Raw genomic sequence first — 26,539 nt, 5'->3', positions numbered from 1 at the left:
ACAGTAAGAGTCTGGGGTTGAGAGGAGTCTTTTCCGTTTAGGAAGACCTCCCCTACCAATCCTAGACACTGGAGTTTTCCGGCATCACCAGACAGGCGCGAATGAAGTGACTTGTGTCACCACAATACAGGCACTGGCATTTAGCACGGCGATCTTCCTGTCGCTGACTGGCAAGAGCAAAGCGGCCAAACTGCATGGGTTCTGGGAAGGCTTTGACAAGGGAGGGTGGAGGAACAAGTGGTCTTTGAAAGGACAGGGCCAGACACCGCAATCTTCCTTCATGTGCCACCTCACGGGTGTGCTCCTGGAAACAAAGGTCTATACGGATGGCCAGGGAGACTAGGTCGTCAAAAGTAGTTGGTAGGTTGCGACCTGCTAGCTCATCCTTTATGTTTCCACTAGAGCCCCCCAGGATGTTGCTACCAATGCTTCATTATTCCAACTGAATTGGGAAGCCAGAGTACAGAAGCGTACCGCATATTGTCACACAGATGAGTTGGACTGGCACAAGCGAAGAAGAGCGGAAGCTGACGAGGTGGCTCACCCGAGTTCACCGAATACTTTGCGAAAGGCCTCTATGAATATGGAGAAATTGGAGATGATATGGTCCTCTCTTTCCCATAATGGATTCAACCACGCCAGGGCCTCACCTCCAAGATGTGTAATAAGGAATGCTACCTTCGTAAGGTCTGATGGAAAATGATGAGGAAGGAGATCAAAATGTAGCCAGCACTGATTGATGAACCCACGGCAGAGCTTAGGATTGCTGTCAAAGCGTGGTGGAGCTGCGAGTCGGGGACCTGAAGCTCAAACTCTTCTCCGGAGAAGGCCCAACTGCATGATCGTGAGGAGACTCTGTAGAGACGTTTAAGGCCTCCATCTTGGTAGTCAGGGACTGCAACTGCATAGACACTTCTCTTTTATGCTTTTCGTTAAACAGAGCTCTTGGTACATGGTCTGACCAGATGGGATCCGGGATCCAGAGGGGTCCATGGCCTGAGCAAACTGTCACAGACGTGGTTAGTGGAACCATTGTGCCACGGACAGCGGAGAAACTGGGGGGCGTAAATAAGCGAACACCAGACTGTTCACTAGAGCTTCTGATGGTGAGGTTAGACTTGGCTCCCGATGAATGCCAGGCGCCACTCCAGTACAGACCAACGGTTGCGCAGCAGCTGGACCCAGAAGGACAGACTGGATCACAGCATGGTGAAGGGTGGGGCGTTCAAGGTTTTTTTTTTCTGACTTGAACGCCCCGCCCTTCACCATGCTGTGATTTTATTTACATCCAAACTCAGTTGGTTCCGACCTTCCTATAAATGCAGGCTTTACCATGATATTAGCCAGAGGTAAGTATTCACACTAGGCAGTCAGGTCAGGGACCCATCCGATCCATGAGATTACCTTGACGTTTGGTGGATGGGCTCACATTTTTTGGCCATATTTCGTGCTAAGCATCTCATGGATCTCATACATTTCACGAGCCATTATGCTATTCACATTTCATGTATCACACATTCCCTTGCTTTAGTACAATTGAGTGCAGCCATTCATCTATTTGCTATGTAAGTTGTTCTTTGGTTATGCACCAGTTCAGACTGGTTCGCTGTTCAGTCAGTTTACCATTACTTAATATATCAGTACATACATCACTCTCCCTCTATGAGTACATACATCACTCTGTGTGTGTATATATATATACAGTATATCTCAGTATATACATCACTCTTTATATTTATATATATATCAGTACACATATCACTCTCTATATATATATATTTTATATATATATATATATATATATATATATATATATATCTCAATCCATACATCACTCTGCTGCATGATTATTATTATTTATTATTATAGCGCCATCTATTCCATGGCCCTTTACATGTGAGGAGGGGTGTACATAATAAAAATAGGTACAATAATCTTGAACAATGGAAGCCACAATTGGTACAGGAGGAGTGAGGACCCTGCCCGTGAGGGCTCACAATCTACAAGGGATGGGTGAGGATACAATAAGTTAGGGTACAGTTGGTCGTGCAGTGCTTTGGTCGATCGGTGGTTACATGGGGATTACACTTCTCACTCTGATGCTCCTTAGTGACAGCAGATGCAAGGGACTCTGGGTAATAGAGTTTTAATCTCTCTCCACATGCACAGTATTGGCAAAGTGAAACTACAAGATCCAGGATGCAACTGGAAAGGTCTCAACTACCAGAATTCTGTGCAGTGTCAGTTCCTCCCTCCTCTCGCAGGACCGTGTTCTCATCCACAAAATATTCAGGTTTGTGACCTCATTTATCATTATCTACCATATATATACATCATATCCTATGTATACAGCTATGTAGCCTTATATATCATCTACCATATATATACATCATAGCCTATATATACAGCTATGTGACCGTATATAATTATCTACCATATATACACATCATATCCTATATATACAGCTATGTGACCTCATATACCATTATATCTATATATATAATTGTCTAAGGGTCACTTCCGTCTGTCCTGGAAATCCCACGTCTCTGATTGGTCGAGGCCGCTAGGCCTCGACCAATCAGAGACGGGCACAGTCCGGCCAAGAATTAGTCCCTCCCTACTTCTGTCCAGTCAGTGCCCGGCGCCCGCTCCATACTCCCCTCCAGTCAGCACTCACACAGGGTTAATGGCAGCGTTAACGGACCGCGTTATGCCGCGGGTTACGCACTCTGTTAACGCCGCTATTAACCCTGTGTGACCAACTTTTTACTATTGATGCTGCCTATGCAGCATCAATAGTAAAAAAAAATCTAATGTTAAAAATAATTAAAAAACAAAAAACCTGCTATTCTCACCTTCCGTTGTCCGCCGATGTGCGCGCGGCTGCCGCCAGCTTCCGTTCCCAGAGATGCATTGCGAATTTACCCAGAAGACTTAGCAGGCTCGCGAGACCGCTAAGTCATCTGGGTAATTTTGCAATGCATCTCTGGGAACGGAAGCTGGCGGCAGCGGCTCGCGCATCGGGACAGCTTCGCTGGACGACGGAGGGTGAGTATATAACTTTTTTTTTTTTACGGATATGGTGCTCACACTGCTATATACTACATGGGCTGTGCTATATACTACGTATGTGGCCAGTGTTATATACTGCATGGCTCATACATGCATATTCTAGAATACCCTATGCATTGGTCGCGGCCTCTGTCTGTCATGGAAATCCAAGTCGCTGATTGGTCGCGGCAAAATGGCCACGACCAATCAGCGACGGGCAAAGTCCGGCGGCAAAATGGCTGCTCCTTACTCCCCGCAGTCAGTGCCCGCTCCATACTCCCCTCCAGTCAGCGCTCACACAGGGTTAATGCCAGAGGTAACGGACTGTGTTATGTCGCGGGTAACGCACTTCGTTACCGCTGCTATTAACCCTGTGTGACCAACTTTTTACTATTGATGCTGCCTATGCGGCATCAATAGTAAAAAGATCTAATGTTAAAAATAATTTAAAAAATTAAAAATCGCTATATACTCACCATCCGTCGGCCCCTCGGATCCAGAACCGGCCTTTCCCGCTCCTCGCGACGCTCCGGTGACCGCTCCATGCATTGTGGAATCGCAAGATGATGATGTAGCGTTCTAGCGAGACCGCTACGTCATCATCTCGCGAGACCGCAATGCACTCTTGGGACCTGAGAGTGCGAGGAGCATCGGTACCCGCTTCGCCTGGATCAAAGGCCAACGGAAGGTGAGTATATAACTATTTTTTATTTTAATTCTTTTTTTTAACAGGGATATGATGCCCACATTGCTATATACTGCGTGGGCTGTGCAATATACTACGTGGGCTGTGCAATATAATACGTGGGCTGTGCAATATACTATGTGGGCTGTGCAATATATTACGTGGGCTGTGCAATATACTACGTGGACTGTGCTATATACTACATAGGCTGTGCAGTGTACTATGTGGGCTGTGCTATATACTGTATATATATATATATATATATATATATATATATATATATTGTAGATTGTGAGCCTTCGCGGGCAGGGTCCTCACTCCTCCTGTACCGGTTATGACTTGCATTGTTTAAGATTATTGTACTTGTTTTTATTATGTATACCCCTCCTCACTTGTAAAGCGCCATGGAATAAATGGCGCTATAACAATAAATAATAATAATAATAATAATATACTACGTGGGCTGTGCAATGTACTACGTGGGCTGTGCAATGTACTACGTGGGCTGTGCAATATACTGCGTGGGCTGTGCTATATACTACGTGGCCTGTGTTATACACTACGTGGCCTGTGTTATACACTACGTGGACTGTGTTATACACTACGTGGGCTGTGTTATTCTAAAATCTTCATAAATAAACTACATACATATTCTAGAATACCCGATGCGTTAGAATCGGGCTACCATCTAGTCCTATATATACAGCTATGTGACCTCATATAACATTATATTCCATATATATATATATACATCATATCCTATATATACAACTATGTGACCTCATATATCCTCATTATATACCATATATATATACATCATATCCTATATATACAGCTATGTGACTGACAGGAAGAAATGACTTATTCTTCCATTTATTCTGTGGGACCAAGTCCTGCATGCAGCCCCCTCTCGCTGCTGCAGCCCTCTCTCTCTCCCTCTCTGTGAATTTACACTCTGCCTCCCTTTCCAGCAAATGGTTAGTTTTATGGCCTGCCAGCTAGCAAGAGCTGAATGTGGTTTCCCCACCGAAAATCCCTTTCTCTGTAGGCACAACACTCAAAGTCAAATTCAATAACACACATTAATCCTAGAAATATGAAAATTAGATTTCCGGGATCGGGGCACTTGGGGCTACTCATTGCAGCATTTTGCGGCATTTAGGGCCATCAGAAAGATGGGAAATGAAATTTTGCCCACCAGCAAATCACAGACATGTGATGTATTCCGGACCTCTATATGCCTCCCTCCCCTACCCCCGTAATTTTACCATATGCTTTGGCAATGCTAACGTGTACTTAGTGCTGCCAATAAAGCTCATTTGAATTGAATTGAATGTTTGGACTCTTAAGAACAGTAAAATCGCAGCGGATAACTTTCCAAGCTTTGGGTTCCTCCCAGAAAACAGCCCATATGTGAGGTCAGCAAAGGGGGAGTCCCTAAGTTCATAGTTGTAGCAGAAAACAGAAACTTCCAATTTTGGCCATTATCCAGAGCCAGAGAGACAGCTGAAAACACCACATAGTAACATAGGTAGCAAGGCCAAAAAAAGACATTTGTCCATCCAGTTCAGCCTGTATTCCGTCAGAATAAATCTCCAGGTCTACGTCCTTCTAAAGAGCCTAATAACTATAAGATACAATATTGGTACGCTCAAGGAAGACGTCCAGGCTTCCCTTGAACCCCTCGACAGTTCGCCATCACCACCTCCTCAGACAAGGAATTCCAGATTCTCACTGCTCTAACAGTAAAGAATCCTCTTCTATGTTGGTGGAAAAACCTTCTCTCCTCCAGACGCAGAGAATGCCCCCTTGTGACCGTCACCTTCCTTGGTATAAACAGATCCTCGGAGAGATATTTGTATTGTCTCCTTATATACTTATACATGGTTATTAGATCGCTCCTCAGTGTCTTTTTCTAGACTTAATAATCCTAATTTTGCTAATCTCTCTGGGTATTGTAGTTCTCCCATCCCCTTTATTAATTTTGTTGTCCTCCTTTGTGCTCGCTCTAGTTCCATTATATCCTTCCTGAGCACCGGTGCCCAAAACTGTACACAGTACTCTATGTGCGGTCTAACCAGGGATTTGTACAGAGGCAGTATAATGCTCTCATCATGTATATCCAGACCTCTTTTAAAGGGAACCTGTCACCTGAATTTGGCGGGACCAGTTTTGGGTCATATGGGCGGGGTTTTCGGGTGTTTGATTCACCCTTTCCTTACCCGCTGGCTGCATGCTGGCCGCAATATTGGATTGAAGTTCATTCTCTGTCCTCCTGAGTAAACGCCTGTGCAAGGCAATATTGCCTTGAGCTGGCGTGTACTCCGGAGGACAGAGAATGAACTTCAATCCAATATTGCAGCCAGCATGCAGCCAGCGGGTGAGGAAAGGGTGAATCAAACACCCGAAAACCCCGCCCATATGACCCAAAACTGGTCCCGCCAAATTCAGGTGACAGGTTCCCTTTAATGCACCCCATGATCCTGTTTGCTTTGGCAGCTGCTGCCTGGCACTGGCTGCTCCAGGTGAGTTTTTCATTAACTAGGATCCCCAAGTCCTTCTCCGTATCAGATTTACCCAGTGGTTTCCCGTTCAGTGTGTAATGGTGATAATGATTCCTTCTTCCCATGTGTATAACCTTACATTTATCATTGTTAAACCGCATCTGCCACCTCTCAGCCCAAGTTTCCAACTTATCCAGATCCATCTGTAGCAGAATACTATCTTCTCCTGTATTTACTTCTTTACATGGTTTGTATCATCTGCAAATATCGATATTTTACTGTGTAAACCTTCTACCAAATCGTTAATAAATATGTTGAAGAGAATAGGTCCCAACACCGGCCCCTGCGGTACCCTACTGGTCACAGCGACCCAGTTAGAGAATATACCATTTATAGCCACCCTCTGCTTTCTATCACTAAGCCAGTTACTTACCCATTTACACACATTTTCCCCCAGGCCCAGCATTTTGTGCACCAACCTCTTGTGTGGCACGGTATCAAACACTTTGGAAAAATCAAGATATACCACGTCCAATGACTCCCCTTGGTCCAGTCTATAGCTTACCTCTTCATAAAAACTGATTAGATTGGTTTGACAGGAGCGATTCCTCATAAACCCAGGCTGATATGGAGTTAAACAGTTATTCTCATTGAAATAATCCAGAATAACATCCCTCAGAAACCCTTCAAATATTTTACCAACAATAGAGGTTAGACTTACTGGCTTATAATTTCCAGGTTCACTTTTAGAACCCTTTTTGAATACTGGTACCACATTTGCTATGCACCTGTCCTGTGGAACAGACCCCCATCGCTATAGAGCCCCTGAATATAAGAAATAATGGTTTGTCTATTACATTACTTAGTTCTCTTAGTACTTGTGGTTGTATGCCATCCGGTCCCAGAGATTTATACATTTTAGTCTTATTTAAGCAGTTTCGCACCTCTTCTTGGGTTACATTAATGACTAGTGTTGAGCGATACCATCCAATATCGGGAAATATTGGATCGTACCGATACCCAAAATATATCGGATATCGCCGATTCCGATACCGGAAACCAATGCAAGCCAATGGGACACAAATATCGGAATGAAAATAAACCCTTACTTTCCTTGTAGGTTAATTCTACATGAAGGAAAACAACTAAAAATAATGTAGAATGTATTGGGGGAGGTGGAGGAGACATTAAAGGCATAGAGGTTTAGCCCAATCAAATTGGAATAGCAGGAATTATTTTTTTTTTAAGACGTTCGGAGTTACAAAGATATTGACTATGTTAAGCTACTACTATATTGGCTATGTTTCACTACTTCCATGCTCTTCACCTTCTTTTTTACTTCTCCCACACTTTCTCCTTCATCATCCTCAGCAGCAGCATCTTTTTCATCAACTTCTTCACATTATTCATCTTCTTCACCTTCCTATTATTCTTTTTTTTTAACATTCTTCATATTCTTCTTATTCAATTCTTCTTCATATTCTACTTCTTCATCTTCTTCATATTCTTCTTCATCATATTCTTATTTGTGACAGGCATTCCTGTAGTTGTTATCTATAAAAGTTTGAAGATCACACCTTCCGTTTTGCCTGTCACAAAAGATTTACAACAGGATTTGTCCGCGTTCAGTTTGGCCTAGGGCAGCAGATATTTTCCAGGGGCACCACGAGGAGGAACGGACTCACCCCATACACTGCTTAGTCTTCTTCTGCTTATAATTTAGATAATATCCTTTGCTCTGATTTTTAGTCTTATGCTTAATGTTCTTCTACTTTTTGTTCTGCAGCTTCTTGTTCTTCTGCTTCTTGGTCTTCTCTCTCTTGTTCTTCTGTATCTTGGTGGTTGTCTTCTTGTTTTTTGTCCTCTTCGTCATCTTCTTCAGGGTCATCTTCTTGGTCTTCTACGGGGTAGTCTTCAGGGTCATCGTCTTCGGGGTCGTCATCTTCTTTGGGGTGGTCTTCAGGGTCATCGTCTACAGGGTCGTCATCTTCGGGGTCATCGTCTTCTTCGGGGTGGTCTTCAGGGTCGTCGTCTTCGGGGTCATCGTCTTCTTCGGGGTGGTCTTCTGGGTCGTTGTCTTCAGGGTCGTTGTCAGGGAGATCCAGAGTGATTACCAAAAACCATTTCAAAAAGCTTGAACTTGAAAATGTAGCAGAAGGTACAAGAAGGCTGAGGAACTGCCGAGAACCAGCTGACGGTACTGGAACCCAGATGGGTAGCAGAAGGTACAAGAGCCAATGGAACTACCGAGGACCAGCTGATTGCACTGGAACCCGGTTACTAAGCAGGAGGTACCTGTGCCAGAAAGCACTACCAAGGACCAGCAGACGTTGGTGGAACTCAGATACAGAGAAGAAGGCACCTAAGCCAAAGGCTCTGCCTGGAACCAGCTGACGTTACTGGAACCCAGGGGGACATATTCAAGATTGACTTCCAAAGAACCAGCTAATGGTCCTGGAACTCTGATAGGCAGCAGAAGGTACACATGAAAAAAAAAGTTGCAAGGCCGCGAGCCGGTAGTGTGAATGTGGACAGAGCAGGAGAAATTGCCAGACACACAGCTGGGGATCAGCTGACGTTACTGAACACCAATAACACAGGAGCATGTGTTGACTGTGCAGACAGCACTTCTGAGCAGAAACTGGCGGTGTTGGAGCCCAGGGATTACAGGAGAAACAGAGTGTAGCCAGAGGCCTAATTGGAGCAAGTTTAATATCATTAGTAGTGTGAATGTGGACAGAGCAGGAGAAATTGCCGGACACACAGCTGGGGATCAGGTGATGTTACTGAACCCCAATAACACTGGAGCATGTGTTGACTGTGCAGACGGCACTTCTGAGCAGCAACTGGCAGTGTTGGAGCCCACGGTCAATGCTAGAAACAGAGTGTAGCTAGAGGCCTAATTGGAGCAAGTTTAATATCTGTAGTAGTGTGAGTGTGGACGGAGCAGGAGAAATTGCCGAACACACAGCAGGGGATCAGCTGACGTTACTGAACCCCAATAACACTGGAGCATGTGTTGACTGTGCAGATGGCACTTCTGAGCAGCAACTGGAGGTGTTGGAGCCCAGGGATTACAGTTCAGCTGGTAGAAACATGAACACAACAGGAGACCTGGATACTGTTGCCAACCAATTATTTAATCTGGAAGAGGACTGGCAAATTCCTGCGAGATCCAGGCCTTGTTCATTTTCAGAAAAGTAATCCAGTCAACATTATCGGAGGATAGTCGCATGCGACGGTCTGTTAGTACACCACCTGTGGCACTAAGGCCGGCGTCTGTTATGACCCCAGTGGACAGGGTCTCAGAGATACGTGTAAGTCTGCGAGATACAAAAATCCAGCTCATAGGGCAGTGGTAACTGGGTCGACCAAATATCTACTCCTAATGCCAACACTAGAAGTAGCCGGGGATCATGCCTACGGTGATCGCTAGATGACTCGCGCCAGCCGGAGAATCTAACTACCCCTAGGAGAAGAAAACAAAGACCTCTCTTGCCTCCAGAGAAAGGGACCCCAAAGCAAGATACAAGCCCCCCACAAATAATAACGGTGAGGTAAGAGGAAAAGACAAACACAGAAATGAACCAGGTTCAGCAAAGAGAGGCCAGCTTACTAATAGCAGAAAAAAGCAAGATAACTTATTTGGTCAACAAAAACCCTATAAAAATCCACGCTGGAGATTCAAGAACCCCCGAACCGTCTAACGGTCCGGGGGGAGAACACCAGCCCCCTAGAGCTTCCAGCAAAGGTCAGGATACAGATTAGAACAAGCTGGACAAAAATACAAAACAAAGCAAAAAGCAAGGAAGCAGACTTAGCTTTAACAAGCAGGAACCAGGATCAGTAGTCTAGAGCACAACAGATTAGCTCTGATTTCAACGATGCCAGGCATTGAACTGAAGGTCCAGGGAGCTTATATAGCAACGCCCCTGAACTAACGGCCCAGGTGAGCATATAGGAGAAGACAGAAGCTCCAGTGTCAAATCACTAATGACCACTAGAGGGAGCAAAACGCAAATTCACAACAGTACCCCCCCCTTAGTGAGGGGTCACCGAACCCTCACCACGACCACCAGGGCGATCAGGATGAGCGGCGTGAAAGGCACGAACTAAATCGGCCGCATGAACATCAGAGGCGACCACCCAGGAATTATCTTCCTGACCATAGCCCTTCCACTTGACCAGGTACTGAAGCCTCCGCCTGGAGAGACGAGAATCCAAGATCTTCTCCACCACGTACTCCAACTCGCCCTCAACCAGCACCGGAGCAGGAGGCTCAGCAGAAGGAACTACAGGCACAACGTACCGCCGCAACAAGGACCTATGAAACACGTTGTGGATAGCAAACGACACAGGAAGATCCAGACGAAAGGATACAGGATTAAGGATTTCCAATATCTTGTAAGGACCAATAAAACGAGGTTTAAATTTGGGAGAGGAAACCTTCATAGGAACAAAGCGGGAAGAAAGCCACACCAAATCCCCAACACGTAGTCGGGGACCCACACCGCGGCGGCGGTTGGCAAAGCGCTGAGCCCTCTCCTGTGACAACTTCAAGTTGTCCACCACAAGATTCCAGATCCGCTGCAACCTATCCACCACAGAATCCACCCCAGGACAGTCAGAAGGTTCCACATGACCCGAAGAAAAACGAGGGTGGAAACCAGAGTTGCAGAAAAACGGCGAAACCAAAGTGGCGGAACTAGCCCGATTATTAAGGGCAAACTCAGCCAACGGCAAGAAAGTCACCCAATCGTCCTGATCAGCAGAGACAAAACACCTCAAATAAGCCTCCAAAGTCTGATTAGTTCGCTCCGTCTGTCCATTAGTCTGAGGATGGAAAGCAGACGAAAACGACAAATCAATGCCCATCCTACTACAAAAGGATCGCCAGAATCTGGAAACGAACTGGGATCCTCTGTCTGACACAATATTCTCAGGGATGCCGTGCAAACGAACCACGTTCTGGAAAAACACAGGAACCAGATCGGAAGAGGAAGGCAGCTTAGGCAAAGGAACCAAATGGACCATCTTGGAGAAGCGATCACATATCACCCAGATAACAGAAATGCCTTGAGACACCGGAAGATCAGAAATGAAATCCATGGAGATATGTGTCCAAGGTCTCTTAGGGACAGGCAAGGGCAAGAGCAACCCGCTGGCACGAGAACAGCAAGGCTTAGCTCGAGCACAAGTCCCACAGGACTGTACAAATGACCGCACATCCCTTGACAAGGAAGGCCACCAAAAGGATCTGGCCACCAGATCTCTGGTGCCAAAAATTCCTGGGTGACCTGCCAACACCGAGGAATGAACCTCGGAAATGACTCTGCTGGTCCACTTATCAGGCACAAACAGTCGGTCAGGTGGACAAGAATCAGGCCTATCAGCCTGAAATCTCTGCAACACACGTCGCAGATCTGGAGAAATAGCTGACAAGATAACTCCATCCTTAAGAATACCAACAGGCTCAGCGACTCCAGGAGCATCAGGCACAAAGCTCCTGGAAAGAGCATCGGCCTTCACATTCTTTGAACCTGGTAAATACGAGACAACGAAGTCAAAACGGGAGAAAAACAATGACCAGCGGGCCTGTCTAGGATTCAGGCGTTTAGCAGACTCGAGATACATCAGATTTTTGTGATCAGTCAAGACCACCACACGATGCTTAGCACCCTCGAGCCAATGACGCCACTCCTCAAATGCCCATTTCATGGCCAACAACTCCCGATTGCCCACATCATAATTTCGCTCAGCAGGCGAAAACTTCCTAGAGAAAAAGGCACAAGGTCTCATAACAAAGCAACCAGGGCCTCTCTGCGACAAAACGGCCCCTGCTCCAATCTCTGAAGCATCCACCTCAACCTGAAAAGGAAGCGAGACATCAGGCTGGCACAAAACAGGCGCTGAAGTAAACCGACGTTTCAACTCCTGGAAAGCCTCCACGGCAGCAGGAGCCCAATTAGCCACATCGGAGCCCTTCTTGGTCATATCCGTCAAAGGTTTCACAATGCTAGAAAAATTAGCGATAAAACGACGGTAGAAGTTAGCGAAACCTAAGAACTTCTGAAGACTCTTAACTGACGAGGGCTGAGTCCAATCAAGAATAGCTCGGACCTTGACTGGGTCCATCTCCACAGCAGAAGGGGAAAAAATGAACCCCAAAAAGGGAACCTTCTGTACACCAAAAAGACACTTTGAGCCCTTGACAAACAAAGAATTTTCACGCAAAATTTTAAAGACCATCCTGACCTGCTCCACATGCGAGTCCCAATTATCAGAAAAAACCAGAATATCATCCAGATAAACGATCAAAAATTTATCCAGATAGTTCCGGAAAATGTCATGCATAAAGGACTGAAAAACTGAAGGGGCATTAGAGAGCCCAAAAGGCATCACCAAGTACTCAAAATGACCTTCGGGCGTATTGAATGCGGTTTTCCATTCATCACCTTGCTTAATGCGCACAAGGTTGTACGCACCACGAAGGTCTATCTTGGTGAACCACTTGGCACCTTTAATCCGGGCAAACAAGTCAGACAACAGCGGCAAAGGATACTGAAATTTGACAGTGATCTTATTTAAAAGCCGATAGTCAATACAAGGCCTCAAAGATCCGTCCTTTTTAGCCACAAAAAAGAATCCCGCACCAAGAGGGGAAGAAGACGGACGGATGTGTCCTTTCTCCAGAGACTCCTTGATATATGAACACATAGCAGTATGTTCAAGTACCGACAGATTAAACAGTCTTCCCTTAGGAAATTTACTTCCTGGAATCAAATCTATTGCACAGTCACATTCCCTATGAGGAGGCAATGCACTGGACCTGGACTCGCTAAAGACATCCTGATAATCAGACAAATACTCCGGAACTTCCGAAGGCGTAGAAGAAGCAATAGACACAGGCAGGGAATCCTCATGAATACCACGACAGCCCCAACTAGACACTGACATAGCCTTCCAGTCCAGGACTGGATTATGGGTCTGTAACCATAGCAGCCCTAAAACAACCACATCATGCATTTTATGCAAAACAAGAAAACGTATCACCTCGCGGTGTTCAGGAGTCATGCACATGGTAACCTGTGTCCAATACTGCGGTTTATTTTCTGCTAATGGCGTAGCATCAATACCCCTAAGAGGTATAGGATTTTCTAATGGTTCAAGAATGAAACCACAGCGCTTAGCAAATGAGAGATCCATAAGACTCAGGGCAGCACCTGAATCTACAAACGCCATGACAGGATAAGATGACAGTGAGCAAATCAAAGTTACAGACAGAATAAACTTAGGATGCAAATTACCAACGGTGACAGGACTAACAACCTTAGAAAGACGCTTAGAGCATGCTGAGATAACATGTGCAGAATCACCACAGTAGTAGCACAAGCCATTCTGGCGTCTATGAATTTTCCTCTCATTTCTAGTCAGGATTCTATCACATTGCATCAAATCAGGTGTCCATTCAGACAACACCATGAGGGAATTTGCGGTTTTTCTATCACATTGCATCAAATCAGGTGTCTGTTCAGACAGCACCATGAGGGAATTTGCGGTTTTGCGCTCCCGCAACCGCCGGTCAATTTGAATAGCCAGGGACATGGTATCATTCAGACCTGTGGGAATGGGAAAACCCACCATAACATTCTTAATGGCTTCAGAAAGGCCATTTCTAAAATTAGCAGCCAGTGCACACTCGTTCCAATGTGTCAGCACGGACCATTTCCGAAATTTTTGGCAATATACTTCAGCCTCGTCCTGGCCCTGAGACATAGCCAGCAAGGCTTTTTCTGCCTGAATCTCAAGATTGGGTTCCTCACAAAGTAAACCGAGCGCCAGAAAAAACGCATCAATATCAGCCAATGCCGGATCTCCTGGCGCCAACGAAAAAGCCCAATCTTGAGGGTCACCCCGTAAGAATGAAATAACAATTTTTACTTGTTGAGCAGAGTCTCCAGACGAACAGGGTCTCAGGGACAAAAACAATTTACAATTATTCCTGAAATTCCTAAACTTAAATCGGTCTCCTGAAAACGGTTCAGGAATCGGTATCTTGGGTTCAGACCTAGGATTTCTGATAACATAATCTTGTATACCCTGCACACGAGCAGCAAGCTGGTCCACACTTGTAATCAAGGTCTGGACATTCATGTCTGCAGCAAGCTTAAGCCACTCTGAGGAAAAGGGGAAAAGAAAAAAAAAAAAATGAGAGAGGGAAAAAAAAAAAACTCAAAATTTTCTTTCTTATAATCCCACTTCTGCAATGCATTAAACATTTAATACTGGCCTGGCATACTGTTATGACCCCAGTGGACAGGGTCTCAGAGATACGTGTAAGTCTGCGAGATACAAAAATCCAGCTCATAGGGCAGTGGTAACTGGGTCGACCTAATATCTACTCCTAACGCCAACACTAACAGTGTTGGAGCCCACGGTCAATGCTAGAAACAGAGTGTAGCTAGAGGCCTAATTGGAGCAAGTTTAATATCTGTAGTAGTGTGAGTGTGGACGGAGCAGGAGAAATTGCCGAACACACAGCAGGGGATCAGCTGACGTTACTGAACCCCAATAACACTGGAGCATGTGTTGACTGTGCAGATGGCACTTCTGAGCAGCAACTGGAGGTGTTGGAGCCCAGGGATTACAGTTCAGCTGGTAGAAACATGAACACAACAGGAGACCTGGATACTGTTGCCAACCAATTATTTAATCTGGAAGAGGACTGGCAAATTCCTGCGAGATCCAGGCCTTGTTCATTTTCAGAAAAGTAATCCAGTCAACATTATCGGAGGATAGTCGCATGCGACGGTCTGTTAGTACACCACCTGTGGCACTAAGGCCGGCGTCTGTTATGACCCCAGTGGACAGGGTCTCAGAGATACGTGTAAGTCTGCGAGATACAAAAATCCAGCTCATAGGGCAGTGGTAACTGGGTCGACCAAATATCTACTCCTAATGCCAACACTAGAAGTAGCCGGGGATCATGCCTACGGTGATCGCTAGATGACTCGCGCCAGCCGGAGAATCTAACTACCCCTAGGAGAAGAAAACAAAGACCTCTCTTGCCTCCAGAGAAAGGGACCCCAAAGCAAGATACAAGCCCCCCACAAATAATAACGGTGAGGTAAGAGGAAAAGACAAACACAGAAATGAACCAGGTTCAGCAAAGAGAGGCCAGCTTACTAATAGCAGAAAAAAGCAAGATAACTTATTTGGTCAACAAAAACCCTATAAAAATCCACGCTGGAGATTCAAGAACCCCCGAACCGTCTAACGGTCCGGGGGGAGAACACCAGCCCCCTAGAGCTTCCAGCAAAGGTCAGGATACAGATTAGAACAAGCTGGACAAAAATACAAAACAAAACAAAAGCAAAAAGCAAGGAAGCAGACTTAGCTTTAACAAGCAGGAACCAGGATCAGTAGTCTAGAGCACAACAGATTAGCTCTGATTTCAACGATGCCAGGCATTGAACTGAAGGTCCAGGGAGCTTATATAGCAACGCCCCTGAACTAACGGCCCAGGTGAGCATATAGGAGAAGACAGAAGCTCCAGTGTCAAATCACTAATGACCACTAGAGGGAGCAAAACGCAAATTCACAACAGGCGTCACACTCAGCGTATGAAAATACGGTCCGTTTTTTACGGCCGTAATATGCAGAAATGTTCCCAAAATAGTGATCCATATGTCATCCGTAGGCAGCATGTGGCAGCGTATTTTGCGCATGGCATCCTCCGATCCTCCGTATGTAATCCGTATGGCATCCGTACTGCGATATTTTCTCGCAGGCTTGCAAAACCGACATCTAATGGATTTATGTGCTCAAATGTTCGTTAAAACACATATACAGTATATATATATATATATATATATATATATATATATATATATATATATATATATATACATACACTCACCGGCCACTTTATTAGGTACACCATGCTAGTAACGGGTTGGACCCCCCTTTGCCTTCAGAACTGCCTCAATTCTTCGTGGCATAGATTCAACAAGGTGCTGGAAGCATTCCTCAGAGATTTTGGTCCATATTGACTTGATGGCATCACACAGTTGCCGCAGATTTGTCGGCTGCACATCCCAAAGATGTTCCATACAAGGCAGGATGGATCCATGCTTTCATGTTGTTTACGCCAAATTCTGACCCTACCATCCGAATGTCGCAGCAGAAATCAAGACTCATCAGACCAAGCAACGTTTTTCCAATCTTCTACTGTCCAATTTCGATGAGCTTGTACAAATTGTAGCCTCAGTTTCCTGTTCTTATCTGAAAGGAGTGGTACCCGGTGTGGTCTTCTGCTGCTGTAGCCCATCTGCCTCAAAGTTCGACGCACTGTGCGTTCAGAGATGCTCTTAGGCCTACCTTGGTTGTAACGGGTGGCGATTTGAGTCACTGTTGCCTTTCTATCAGCTCGAACCAGTCTGCCCATTCTCCTCTGACCTCTGGCATCAACAAGGCATTTCCGCCCACAGAACTGCCGCTCACTGGATTTTTTTTCTTTTTCGGACCATTCTCTGTAAACCCTAGAGATGGTTGTGCGTGAAAATCCCAGTAGATCAGCAGTTTCTGAAATACTCAGACCAGCCCTTCTGGCACCAACAACTATGCCACGTTCAAAGGCACTCAAATCACCTTTCTTCCCCATACTGATGCTCGGTTTGAACTGCAGGAGATTGTCTTGACCATGTCTACATGCCTAAATGCACTGAGTTGCCGCCATGTGATTGGCTGATTAGAAATTAAGTGTTAACAAGAAGTTGGACAGGTGTACCTAATAAAGTGGCCGGTGAGTGTATATATATATATATACCATTGAGACACACATATATACAGTCATGGCCAAAAATATTGACACCCCTGCAATTCTGTAAGATAATACTTAGTTTCTTCCTGAAAATGATTGCAAACACAAATTCTTTGGTAATATTATCATCATTTAATTTGTCTTAAATGAAAAAACACAAAAGAGAATGAAGCAAAAAGCAAAACATTGATCATTTCACACAAAACTCCAAAAAATGGGCCAGACAAAAGTATTGGCACCCTCAGCCTAATACTTGGTTGCACAACCTTTTGCCAAAATAACTGCGACCAACCGCTTCCGGTAACCACCAATGAGTTTCTTACAATGCTCTGCTGGAATTTTAGACCATTCTTCTTTGGCAAACTGCTCCAGGTCCCTGATATTTGAAGGGTGCCTTCTCCAAACTGCCATTTTTAGATCTCTCCACAGGTGTTCTATGGGATTCAGGTCTTGACTCTTGGCTGGCCACCTTAGAAGTCTCCAGTGCTTTCTCTCAAACCATTTTCTAGTGCTTTTTGAAGTGTGTTTTGGGTCATTGTCCTGCTGGAAGACCCATGACCTCTGAGGGAGACCCAGCTTTCTCACACTGGGCCCTACATTATGCTGCAAAGTTTGTTGGTAGTCTTCAGACTTCATAATGCCATGCACACGGTCAAGCAGTCCAGTGCCAGAGGCAGCAAAGCAACCCCAAACATCAGGGAACCTCCGCTATGTGACTGTAGGGACCGTGTTCTTTTCTTTGAATTCCTCTTTTTTTCTCCTGTAAACTCTATGTTGATGCCTTTGCCCAAAAAACTCCACTTTTGTCTCATCTGACCAGAGAACATTCTTCCAAAACGTTTTAGGCTTTTTCAGGTAAAGTTTTTGCAAACTCCAGCCAGGCTTTTTTATGTCTCGGGGTAAGAAGTGGGGTCTTCCTGGGTCTCCTACCATACAGTCCCTTTTCATTCAGATGCCGACGGATAGTACGGGTTGACACTGTTGTACCCTCAGACTGCAGGGCAGCTTGAACTTGTTTGGATGTTAGTCGAGGTTCCGCACAATCTTGAGTTGAAATCTCTTGTCAATTTTTCTTTTCCGTCCACATCTAGGGAGGTTAGCCACAGTGCCATGGGCTTTAAACTTCTTGATGACACTGTGCATGGTAGACGCAGGAACATTCAGGTCTTTGGAGATGGACTTGTAGCCTTGGGATTGCTCATGCTTCCTCACAATTTGGTTTCTCAAGTCCTCAGACAGTTCTTTGGTCTTCTTTCTTTTCTCCATGCTTAATGTGGTGCACACAAGGACACAGGACAGAGGTTGAGTCAACTTTAATCCATGTCAACTGGCTGCAAGTGTGATTTAGTTATTGCCAACACCTGTTAGGTGCCACAGGTAAGTTACAGGTGCTGTTAATTACACTAATTAGAGAAGCATCACATGATTTTTCGAACAGCGCCAATACTTTTGTCCACCCCCTTTTTTATTTTTGGTGTGGAATTACAGTTAAGTCCATATATAATTGGACAGCGACAACATTTTTCTAATTTTGGTTATAGACATTACCACAATGAATTTTAAACAAAACAATTCAGATGCAGTTGAAGTTCAGACTTTCAGCTTTCATTTGAGGGTATCCACATTAAAATTGAATGAAGGGTTTAGGAGATTCAGCTCCTTAACATGTGCCACCCTGGTTTTAAAGGGACCAAAAGTAATTGGACAGATTAAATAATTTTAAATAAAATGTTTATTTCTAGTACTTGGTTGAAACCCCTTTGTTGGCAATGACTGCCTGAAGTCTTGAACTCATGGACATCACCAGATGCTGTGTTTCCTCCTTTTTGATGCTCTGCCAGGCCTTCACTGCAGTGGTTTTCAGTTGCTGTTTGTTTGTGGGCCTTTCTGTCTGAAGTTTAGTATTTAACAAATGAAATGCATGTTCAATTGGGTTGAGATCAGGTGACTGACTTGGCCTTTCAAGAATATTCCACTTCTTTGCTTTAATAAACTCCTGGGTTGCTTTGGCTTTATGTTTTGGGTCATTGTCCATCTGTAGTATGAAAAGACGACCAATCGGTTTGGCTGCATTTGGCTGGATCTGAGCACACAGTATGGCGGCTCTGAAGACCTCAGAATTCATTCGGCTGCTTCTGTCCTGTGTCACATCATCAATAAATACTAGTGACCCAGTGCCACTGGCAGCCATGCATGCCCAAGCCATCACACTGCCTCCGCCGTGTTTTACAGATGATGTGGTATGCTTTGGATCATGAGCTGTACCACATCTTCACCATACTTTTCTCTTTCCATCATTCTGGTAGAGGTTGATCTTGGTTTCATCTGTCCAAAGAATGTTCTTCCAGAACTGTGCTGGCTTTTTTAGATGTTTTTTTAGCAAAGTCCAGTCTAGCCTTTTTATTCTTGATGCTTATGAGTGGCTTGCACCGTGCAGTGAACCCTCTGTAGTTACTCTCATGCAGTCTTTTCTTTATGATAGATTTGGATATTGATACGCCGACTTCCTGGAGAGTGTTGTTCACTTGGTTGGCTGTTGTGAAGGGGTTTCTCTTCACCATGGAGATTATTCTGCGATCATCCACCACTGTTGTCTTCCGTGGGCGCCAAGGTCTTTTTGCATTGATGAGTTCACCAGTGCTTTCTTTCTTTCTCAGGATGTACCAAACTGTAGATTTTGCCACTCCTAATATTGTAAAAATTTCTTGGATGATTTTTTTCTTTTTTTCGCAGCTTAAGGATGGCTTGTTTCACCTGCATGGAGAGCTCCTTAGACCGCATGTTTACTTCACAGCAAAACCTTCCAAATGCAAGCACCACACCTAAAATCAACTCCAGGCCTTTTATCTGCTTAATTGAGAATCCATGAAATAGCCTTAGAGGCAATTGTCCAATTACTTTTGGTCCCTTTAAAAACAGGGTGGCACATGTTAAGGAGCTGAAACTCCTAAACCCTTCATCCAATTTTAATGTGGATACCCTACAATGAAAGATGAAAGTCTGAACTTCAACTGCATCTGAATTGTTTTGCTTAAAATTCATTGTGGTAATGTCTATAACCAAAACTAGAAAAATGTTGTTTCTGTCCAAATATATATGGACTTAACTGTATATATATATATATATATATATATATATATATATATATATACTGTATTTATATTTAATTCAGCGCTACATAGCATAAAAGCCGGTATTTCAATTGCCGGCTTGTGCATTCTCCTTCCCAAACCCGACATGATATGAGACATGGTTTACATACTGTAAACCATCTCATATCCCTTTTTTTTTGCATATTCCACACTACTAATGTTAGTAGTGTGTATGTGCAAAATTTGGGCGCACTAGCTATTAAATTAAAGGGTTAAATCGCAGAAAAAAATGGCGTGGGCTCCCGCGCAATTTTCTCCGCCAGAGTGGTAAAGCCAGTGACTGAGGGCAGATATTAATAGCCTAGAGAGGGTCCATGGTTATTGGCCCCCCCTGGCTAAAAACATCTGCCCCCAGCCACCCCAGAAAAGGCACATCTGGAAGATGCGCCTATTCTGGCACTTGGCCACTCTCTTCCCACTCCTGTGTAGCGGTGGGATATGGGGTAATGAAGGGTTACTGTCACCTTGCTATTGTAAGGTGACATTAAGCCAGATTAATAATGGAGAGACGTCAATTATGACACCTATCCATTACTAATCAAATAGTAAGAAATGGTTAATAAAACACACACACATTATTACAAAGTACTTTAATGAAATAAAGACACAGGGTGTTGTAATATTTTATTATTCTCTTAATCCACCTGAAGACCCTCGTTCTGTAAAAAAGGAAAAATAAAAAAAAAACAATATCCCATACCTTTCGGCTTTCTGGCAAGTCCCACGATGTAAATCCATCTGAAGGGGTTAAATCATTTTACACCCAGGAGCGTGGGCTCGAGTTCATATGAGGACATCCAGCAGAGGGCGATTCACCGCGACTCAAGGTAACTACAGGACATTCCCCTGCACTCCATTCATTCCCTGTATTTTTACAACCACGAGCACAGCTGCTTTAGCAGAGCTCCTGGGTGTAAAATGATTTAACCCCTTCAGATGGATTTACATTGTGGGACTTGCCAGAACGCCGGAAGGTATGGGATATTGTTTTTTTTTTTATTTTTCCTTTTTTACAGAATGAGGGTCTTCAGGTGGATTAAGAGAATAATAATATATTACAACACCCTGTGTCTTTATTTCATTAAAGTACTTTGTAATAATGTGTGTGTGTGTGTTTTATTAACCATTTCGTACTATTGGATTAATAATGCATAGGTGTCATAATTGACACCTCTCCATTATTAATCTGGCTTAATGTCACCTTACAATAGCAAGGTGACATTAACCCTTCATTACCCCATATCCCACCGCTACACGGGAGTGGGAAGAGAGTGGACAAGTGCCAGAATAGGCGCATCTTCCAGATTTGCCATTTCTGGGGTGGTTGGGGGCAGATGTTTTTAGCCAGGGGGGGCCAATAACCATGGACCCTCTCTAGGCTATTAATATCTGCCCTCAGTCACTGGCTTTACCACTCTGGCGGAGAAAATTAGGCGGAAGCCCACGCCATTTTTTTCCGCGATTTAACCCTTTAATGTAATAGCTAGTGCGCCCAAATTTTGCACATACACACTACTAACATTAGTAGTGTGGAATATGCAAAAAAAAAGGGATATGAGATGGTTTACTGTATGTAAACCATGTCTCATATCATGTCGGGTTTGGGAAGGAGATAGCAAAAGCCGGCAATTGAATTACCGGCTTTCATGATATCTAGCGCTGTATGAAATATAAATTTATATATATATATATATATATATATATATATATATATATATGTCTCACTGACATATATATATATATATATATATATATATATATATATACAGTATATATACCTATTCTATGTGTAGACATTTATTCTACCTATTCTATCCTGTCAGTGTGATTTTACTGTACACCGCACTGAATTGCCGGCTTTTCTAGAGAACACCGGTGCGTATTTCTCGCAAGTCACACACATGGTCCGTGTGTAATCCGTATTTTTCTCGCCCCCATAGACTTTCATTGGCGATTTTTTGGCGCAATACAGTGACAAACGCAGCATGATGCAATTTTCTACGGACGTACAAGACTGTATAATACGGATCAGTAAAATACGGCAGATAGGAGCTGGGCCATAGAGAATCATTGTTCTGTATGCAATCCGTATTTTCTGCACCTCTCATACGTCCGTAAAACTCGCTAGTGTAACGCCGGCCTAAAGACGCGTTCCGATAATACACTAGCAGCAGGGCAAGCCAGCCCCTCCAATGCATACTGGCTAAGCTCTGGCCATGTATCCAGCTTAGAGACCCAAAACTTGAAGGGGGAAGAGCCATGTGGGAGAAACTGAGAGGGCAAGACATGTAGTCTGTCACCATCTGATGGAAACGTTGCCTCCTGCTCAGGGGCTGGCTGGCACTTTTCAGCCTGGGGGGCAATCACAAGGTAGTGGCCCTCGAGTCGCGGTGTCCCTCCTTTTCCCTGCTTACATCTGGCCATTGCATTGAAGAAGTAGAGATAACAGGCTTTAAAAACAGGCTGGTATTTGGAAATACATGATGCCGTTTACCATAGTAGATAGATCAGGCCTAGGACAACTCATAAAGTCCCATGGCTTCCAGTACCACCTATATGCAGACGACACTCAGATCTACCTCTCTGGCTCAGATGTCGCCTCTCTTCTGTCCAGAATCCCGGAGTGTTTGTCAGCCATAGCCTCCTTCTTCAACTCTCGCTTCCTAAAACTCAATGTAGACAAAACCGAACTCGTCATCTTTCCCCCATCTTGCATATCCCCCCTACCTGATCTATCTACTATGGTAAACGGCATCATGCTCTCTCTTGCACCTGAAATCCGCTGCCTCGGGGTCGATTCTGACCGGTCCTTCAAACCGCACTTCTTGAAAGTATCGGTATCGGATAGTATCGGCCGATACCTGAAAAGTATCGGATATCGCCGATACCGATACCCGATACCAATACAAGTCAATGGGACACCAAGTATCGGAAGGTATCCTGTATGGTTCCCAGGGTCTGAAGGATAGGAAACTCTCCTTCAGGCCCTGGGATCCATATTAATGTGTAAAATAAAGAATAAAAAATAAAAAATATTGATATACTCACCTCTCCGACGCAGCCTGGACCTTACCGATGTAAGCGGCAGCTTCCGTTCCTAAGAATGAGCACTTGAAAGACCTTAGATGACGTCGCGGCTTGTGATTGGTCGATTACATCAGTAAGGTCCAGGCTGCGTCGGAGAGGTGAGTGTCATGATCTCAATGGCAAGAGATCATAGCATAAGCATATATAGGAACTAGCTCTTGGAAGATGGGAACTGAGCTGACCATGAACTAAACCTAACGCACAACTAGCAGTGGCCGGGTAGCATGCCTACGTTGATTCTAGATGCCCAGCACCAGCCGGAGGACTAAATAATGCTAGCAGAGGAAAATATTAGTCCTAGCTCACCTCTAGAGAAATACCCCGAAAGGAGACAGAGGCCCCCCACATGTATTGGCGGTGAATAAAGATGAAATAACAAACGTAGTATGAAAATAGGTTTAGCAAATTTGAGGTCCACTTACTACATAGCAGAAGACAGAAAGGACACTTTCATGGTCAGCTGAAAACCCTATCAAAACACCATCCAGAAATTACTTTAAAACTCTGGCATTAACTCATAACACCAGAGTGGCAATTACTGTTCACAAGAGCTTTCCAGACACAGTAACGAAACTACAGCTGTGAACTGGAACAAAAATGCAAAAACAAACATGGACAAGAGTCCAACTTATCTAGTAGTTGTCTAGGAGCAGGAACAAGCACAGAGAGGCTTCTGATAACATTGTTGACCGGCAAGCAACTAACAGAGCAGCAAGGTTATATAGCGACTCCCACATCTTGATGGGAACAGGTGAACAGAGAAGATGAAAACACCAGTTCAATTCCACCAGTAGCCACCGGGGGAGCCCAGAATCCAAATTCACAACAGGTGAGTATATCAATATTTTTTATTTTTATTCTTTATTTTACACATTAATATCGATCCCGATACCGATTCCCGATATCACGAAAGTATCGGATCTCTGTATCGGAATTCCGATACAGCAAATATTGGCCGATACCCGATACTTGCGGTATCGGAATGCTCAACACTAGTGGCAAAGTCCTCAGAAGAGATGAGTGGAGTTGGAGGTGGCAGTGAAGGGCAGAGGAGAGAGTTAAATGTGCTGAACAGTTGTTTTGGGTTGTAGAATAGTGAAGATTTAAGGTTAGTGAAATAGGTCTGTTTTGCAGAAGTGAGGGCTAGTTTGAAGGCAAGTGTAGCTTGTTTGAAAGCGGTAAAGTCGTCTGGCTGGCGTATTTTTTTCCAACGCCGCTCCGTGACCCCGGATGCTTGTCGGAGTTTTTTGGTGAAGTTGTTATGCCAGGGTTGCCTATTGATTTGTGGCACATTGCCATGCATGAGAGGGGCGACTGAGTCTATGGCTGATGTGAGAGTGGAGTTATAGGAAGCGGTGGCGCTATCCGTGTCGTGGAGTGAATATATTGAGGACAGGGGTAGAAGAGAGTCTGAGAGTCTGTGAATGTCTAGGTTTGCAAGGTTTCTGCGAGAATGAGGTAGTGGCTGGACATGGGGGGCGGGTGAGGAGGACAAGGATGAGAAGGTGAGTAGATGGTGGTCAGATGGGGAAGGGAGAGGTTGTGAGATTATATAAGGAACAGAGGTGGGTGAAGATGAGGTCTAGTGTATGTCCGTCTGTGTGGGTGGCTGTGGAGGACCACTGAGTAAGCCAACAGAACCAGTCCTACACCCTTGCCAAGTAGTGAATACCAGGATGTAATGTTGTTTTGGAGGAATGCAATCTTTTGTTTTCTTTTATTCTGAACTACAACTTCTTTTCTTTTCGCAGATTTTAAGATATGGAGACTTCAATGCTTCTTCGGAAACTATGCAGAACAGCTCTCACCAGAAGGAAGACGTCCGGTCTGATGTCCTCCTATTGCTGAAATTTGTTCTGCCTGAGCTTCTCTACCAGAATGTTACCTCTATCATGTGAAGGGAACATGGCCACCTGGACACAGCACAGTATATACTGTCCTTACCTATGTGTAATGGCTCTGACCTATAAACATGTGTGCTGTGTAGTATTGGTAGTGCTCAGGTTACCACTGACAAGTGCTGCATCAGAGAGCACCTGGGCTCCTCAATAACAACATGACTTGCAGTATCTAGTACTCTGTAAGACTATTGTCATGTCCCGGAAAGCAAAAGAGGAGCTGGATCAGTACAGAAAGTCCATCAGCGGTGAGTAAAGGGGACACCAAATACAGTGCATAGACAGGTAATCCCCAGGCCCGCATCTCTTTTTGAAATCACCAGTGGATAGCAGCATCATCCCCTCTTCATCATCACATCCTGCTGAGGTGACCAACAGCTAACATCATCTTCTCTGATCATATTCCCCTGAGGTCATCAGTAAACATCATCATAATCACCTTTCTTCCTGATCATCACATCCACCTGAGGTCACCTGCTGATACCTCCTCAGAATCCTCTGTGGTCGCCAGTAGATATTATTATCCCCAATCACCACATCCCCCTGAGGTCACAAGCAAATGTCCTCATCATCCCCGATCATCATATCATTCTGAAGTCTCCAGCTGGTGTGTCATCATAATCATCCCTGATCAACACATTCTCCTGAGGTGAACAGCAAATATCATCATCTTCTTGGATCATTACATCTTGCTGAGGTGACCAGCATATATCACCATCACCTGATAATTACATTCCCCCAAGGCCAACAACAGATATCATCATCCCTACCGATCATTACATCCTTCTATTATTATTATTTATTTATATAGCACCATTGATTCCATGGTGCTGTACATGAGAAGGGGTTACATACAAATTACAGATATCACTTACCGTAAGCAAACTAACAATTACAAACTGATACAGATGGGAGAGGACCCTGCCCTTGCGGGTTTACATTCTACAGAATGGTGGCGAAGGAGACAATAGGTTGAGGGTTGCAGTAGCTCCGGTGTTGATGAGGCGGTAGCTTCGGTAGTGGTGAGGAGGCAGTGGGGTCAGTGTAGGCTGTAGGCTTTCCTGAAGAGGTGGGGTTTCAGGTTCCGTCTGAAGGATCCGAATGTGGTTGATAGTCGTACGTGTTGGGGCAAAGAATTCCAGAGGATGGGGGATATTCGAGAGAAGTCTTGGAGGCGGTTGGGTGAGGAGTGAATAAGTGTGGAGGAGAGAAGGAGGTCTTGGGAGGACCGGAAATTACGTGAGCGAAGATTTCGGGAGATTAGTTCAGAGGTATAAGGAGAAGACAGGTTATGGATGGCTTTGTAGGTTAGCATTAGTAATTTGAACTGGATACGCTGA

The 26,539-nt window shown here is 44.5% G+C and overlaps 1 protein-coding gene across 2 annotated transcripts in view; it reads left to right on the top strand.

The window, feature by feature from the left end:
* The first annotated feature begins 2,231 nt into the window (after nucleotides 1-2,231).
* LOC143810259 (uncharacterized) overlaps nucleotides 2,232-26,539 on the top strand; it is a 144,860-nt gene continuing 120,552 nt past the window's right edge. Inside the window, exons 1-2 of one of the 2 annotated variants that reach the window (XM_077293126.1) lie at nucleotides 2,232-2,293; nucleotides 25,053-25,447. In XM_077293126.1, the coding sequence (XP_077149241.1) occupies nucleotides 25,396-25,447 (52 nt within the window). In that variant the 5' untranslated portion in view covers nucleotides 2,232-2,293; nucleotides 25,053-25,395. Of the gene's footprint in view, nucleotides 2,294-25,052; nucleotides 25,485-26,539 lie in introns of both variants that reach the window. The other variant, XM_077293127.1, reaches the window with a different exon arrangement.

This window comes from Ranitomeya variabilis, chromosome 2 (assembly GCF_051348905.1).
Source record: "Ranitomeya variabilis isolate aRanVar5 chromosome 2, aRanVar5.hap1, whole genome shotgun sequence".
Taxonomy (NCBI): domain Eukaryota; kingdom Metazoa; phylum Chordata; class Amphibia; order Anura; family Dendrobatidae; genus Ranitomeya; species Ranitomeya variabilis.
Note: the sequence above shows the minus strand (reverse complement) of the source record. Positions and strands in the feature narration are given on the sequence as shown.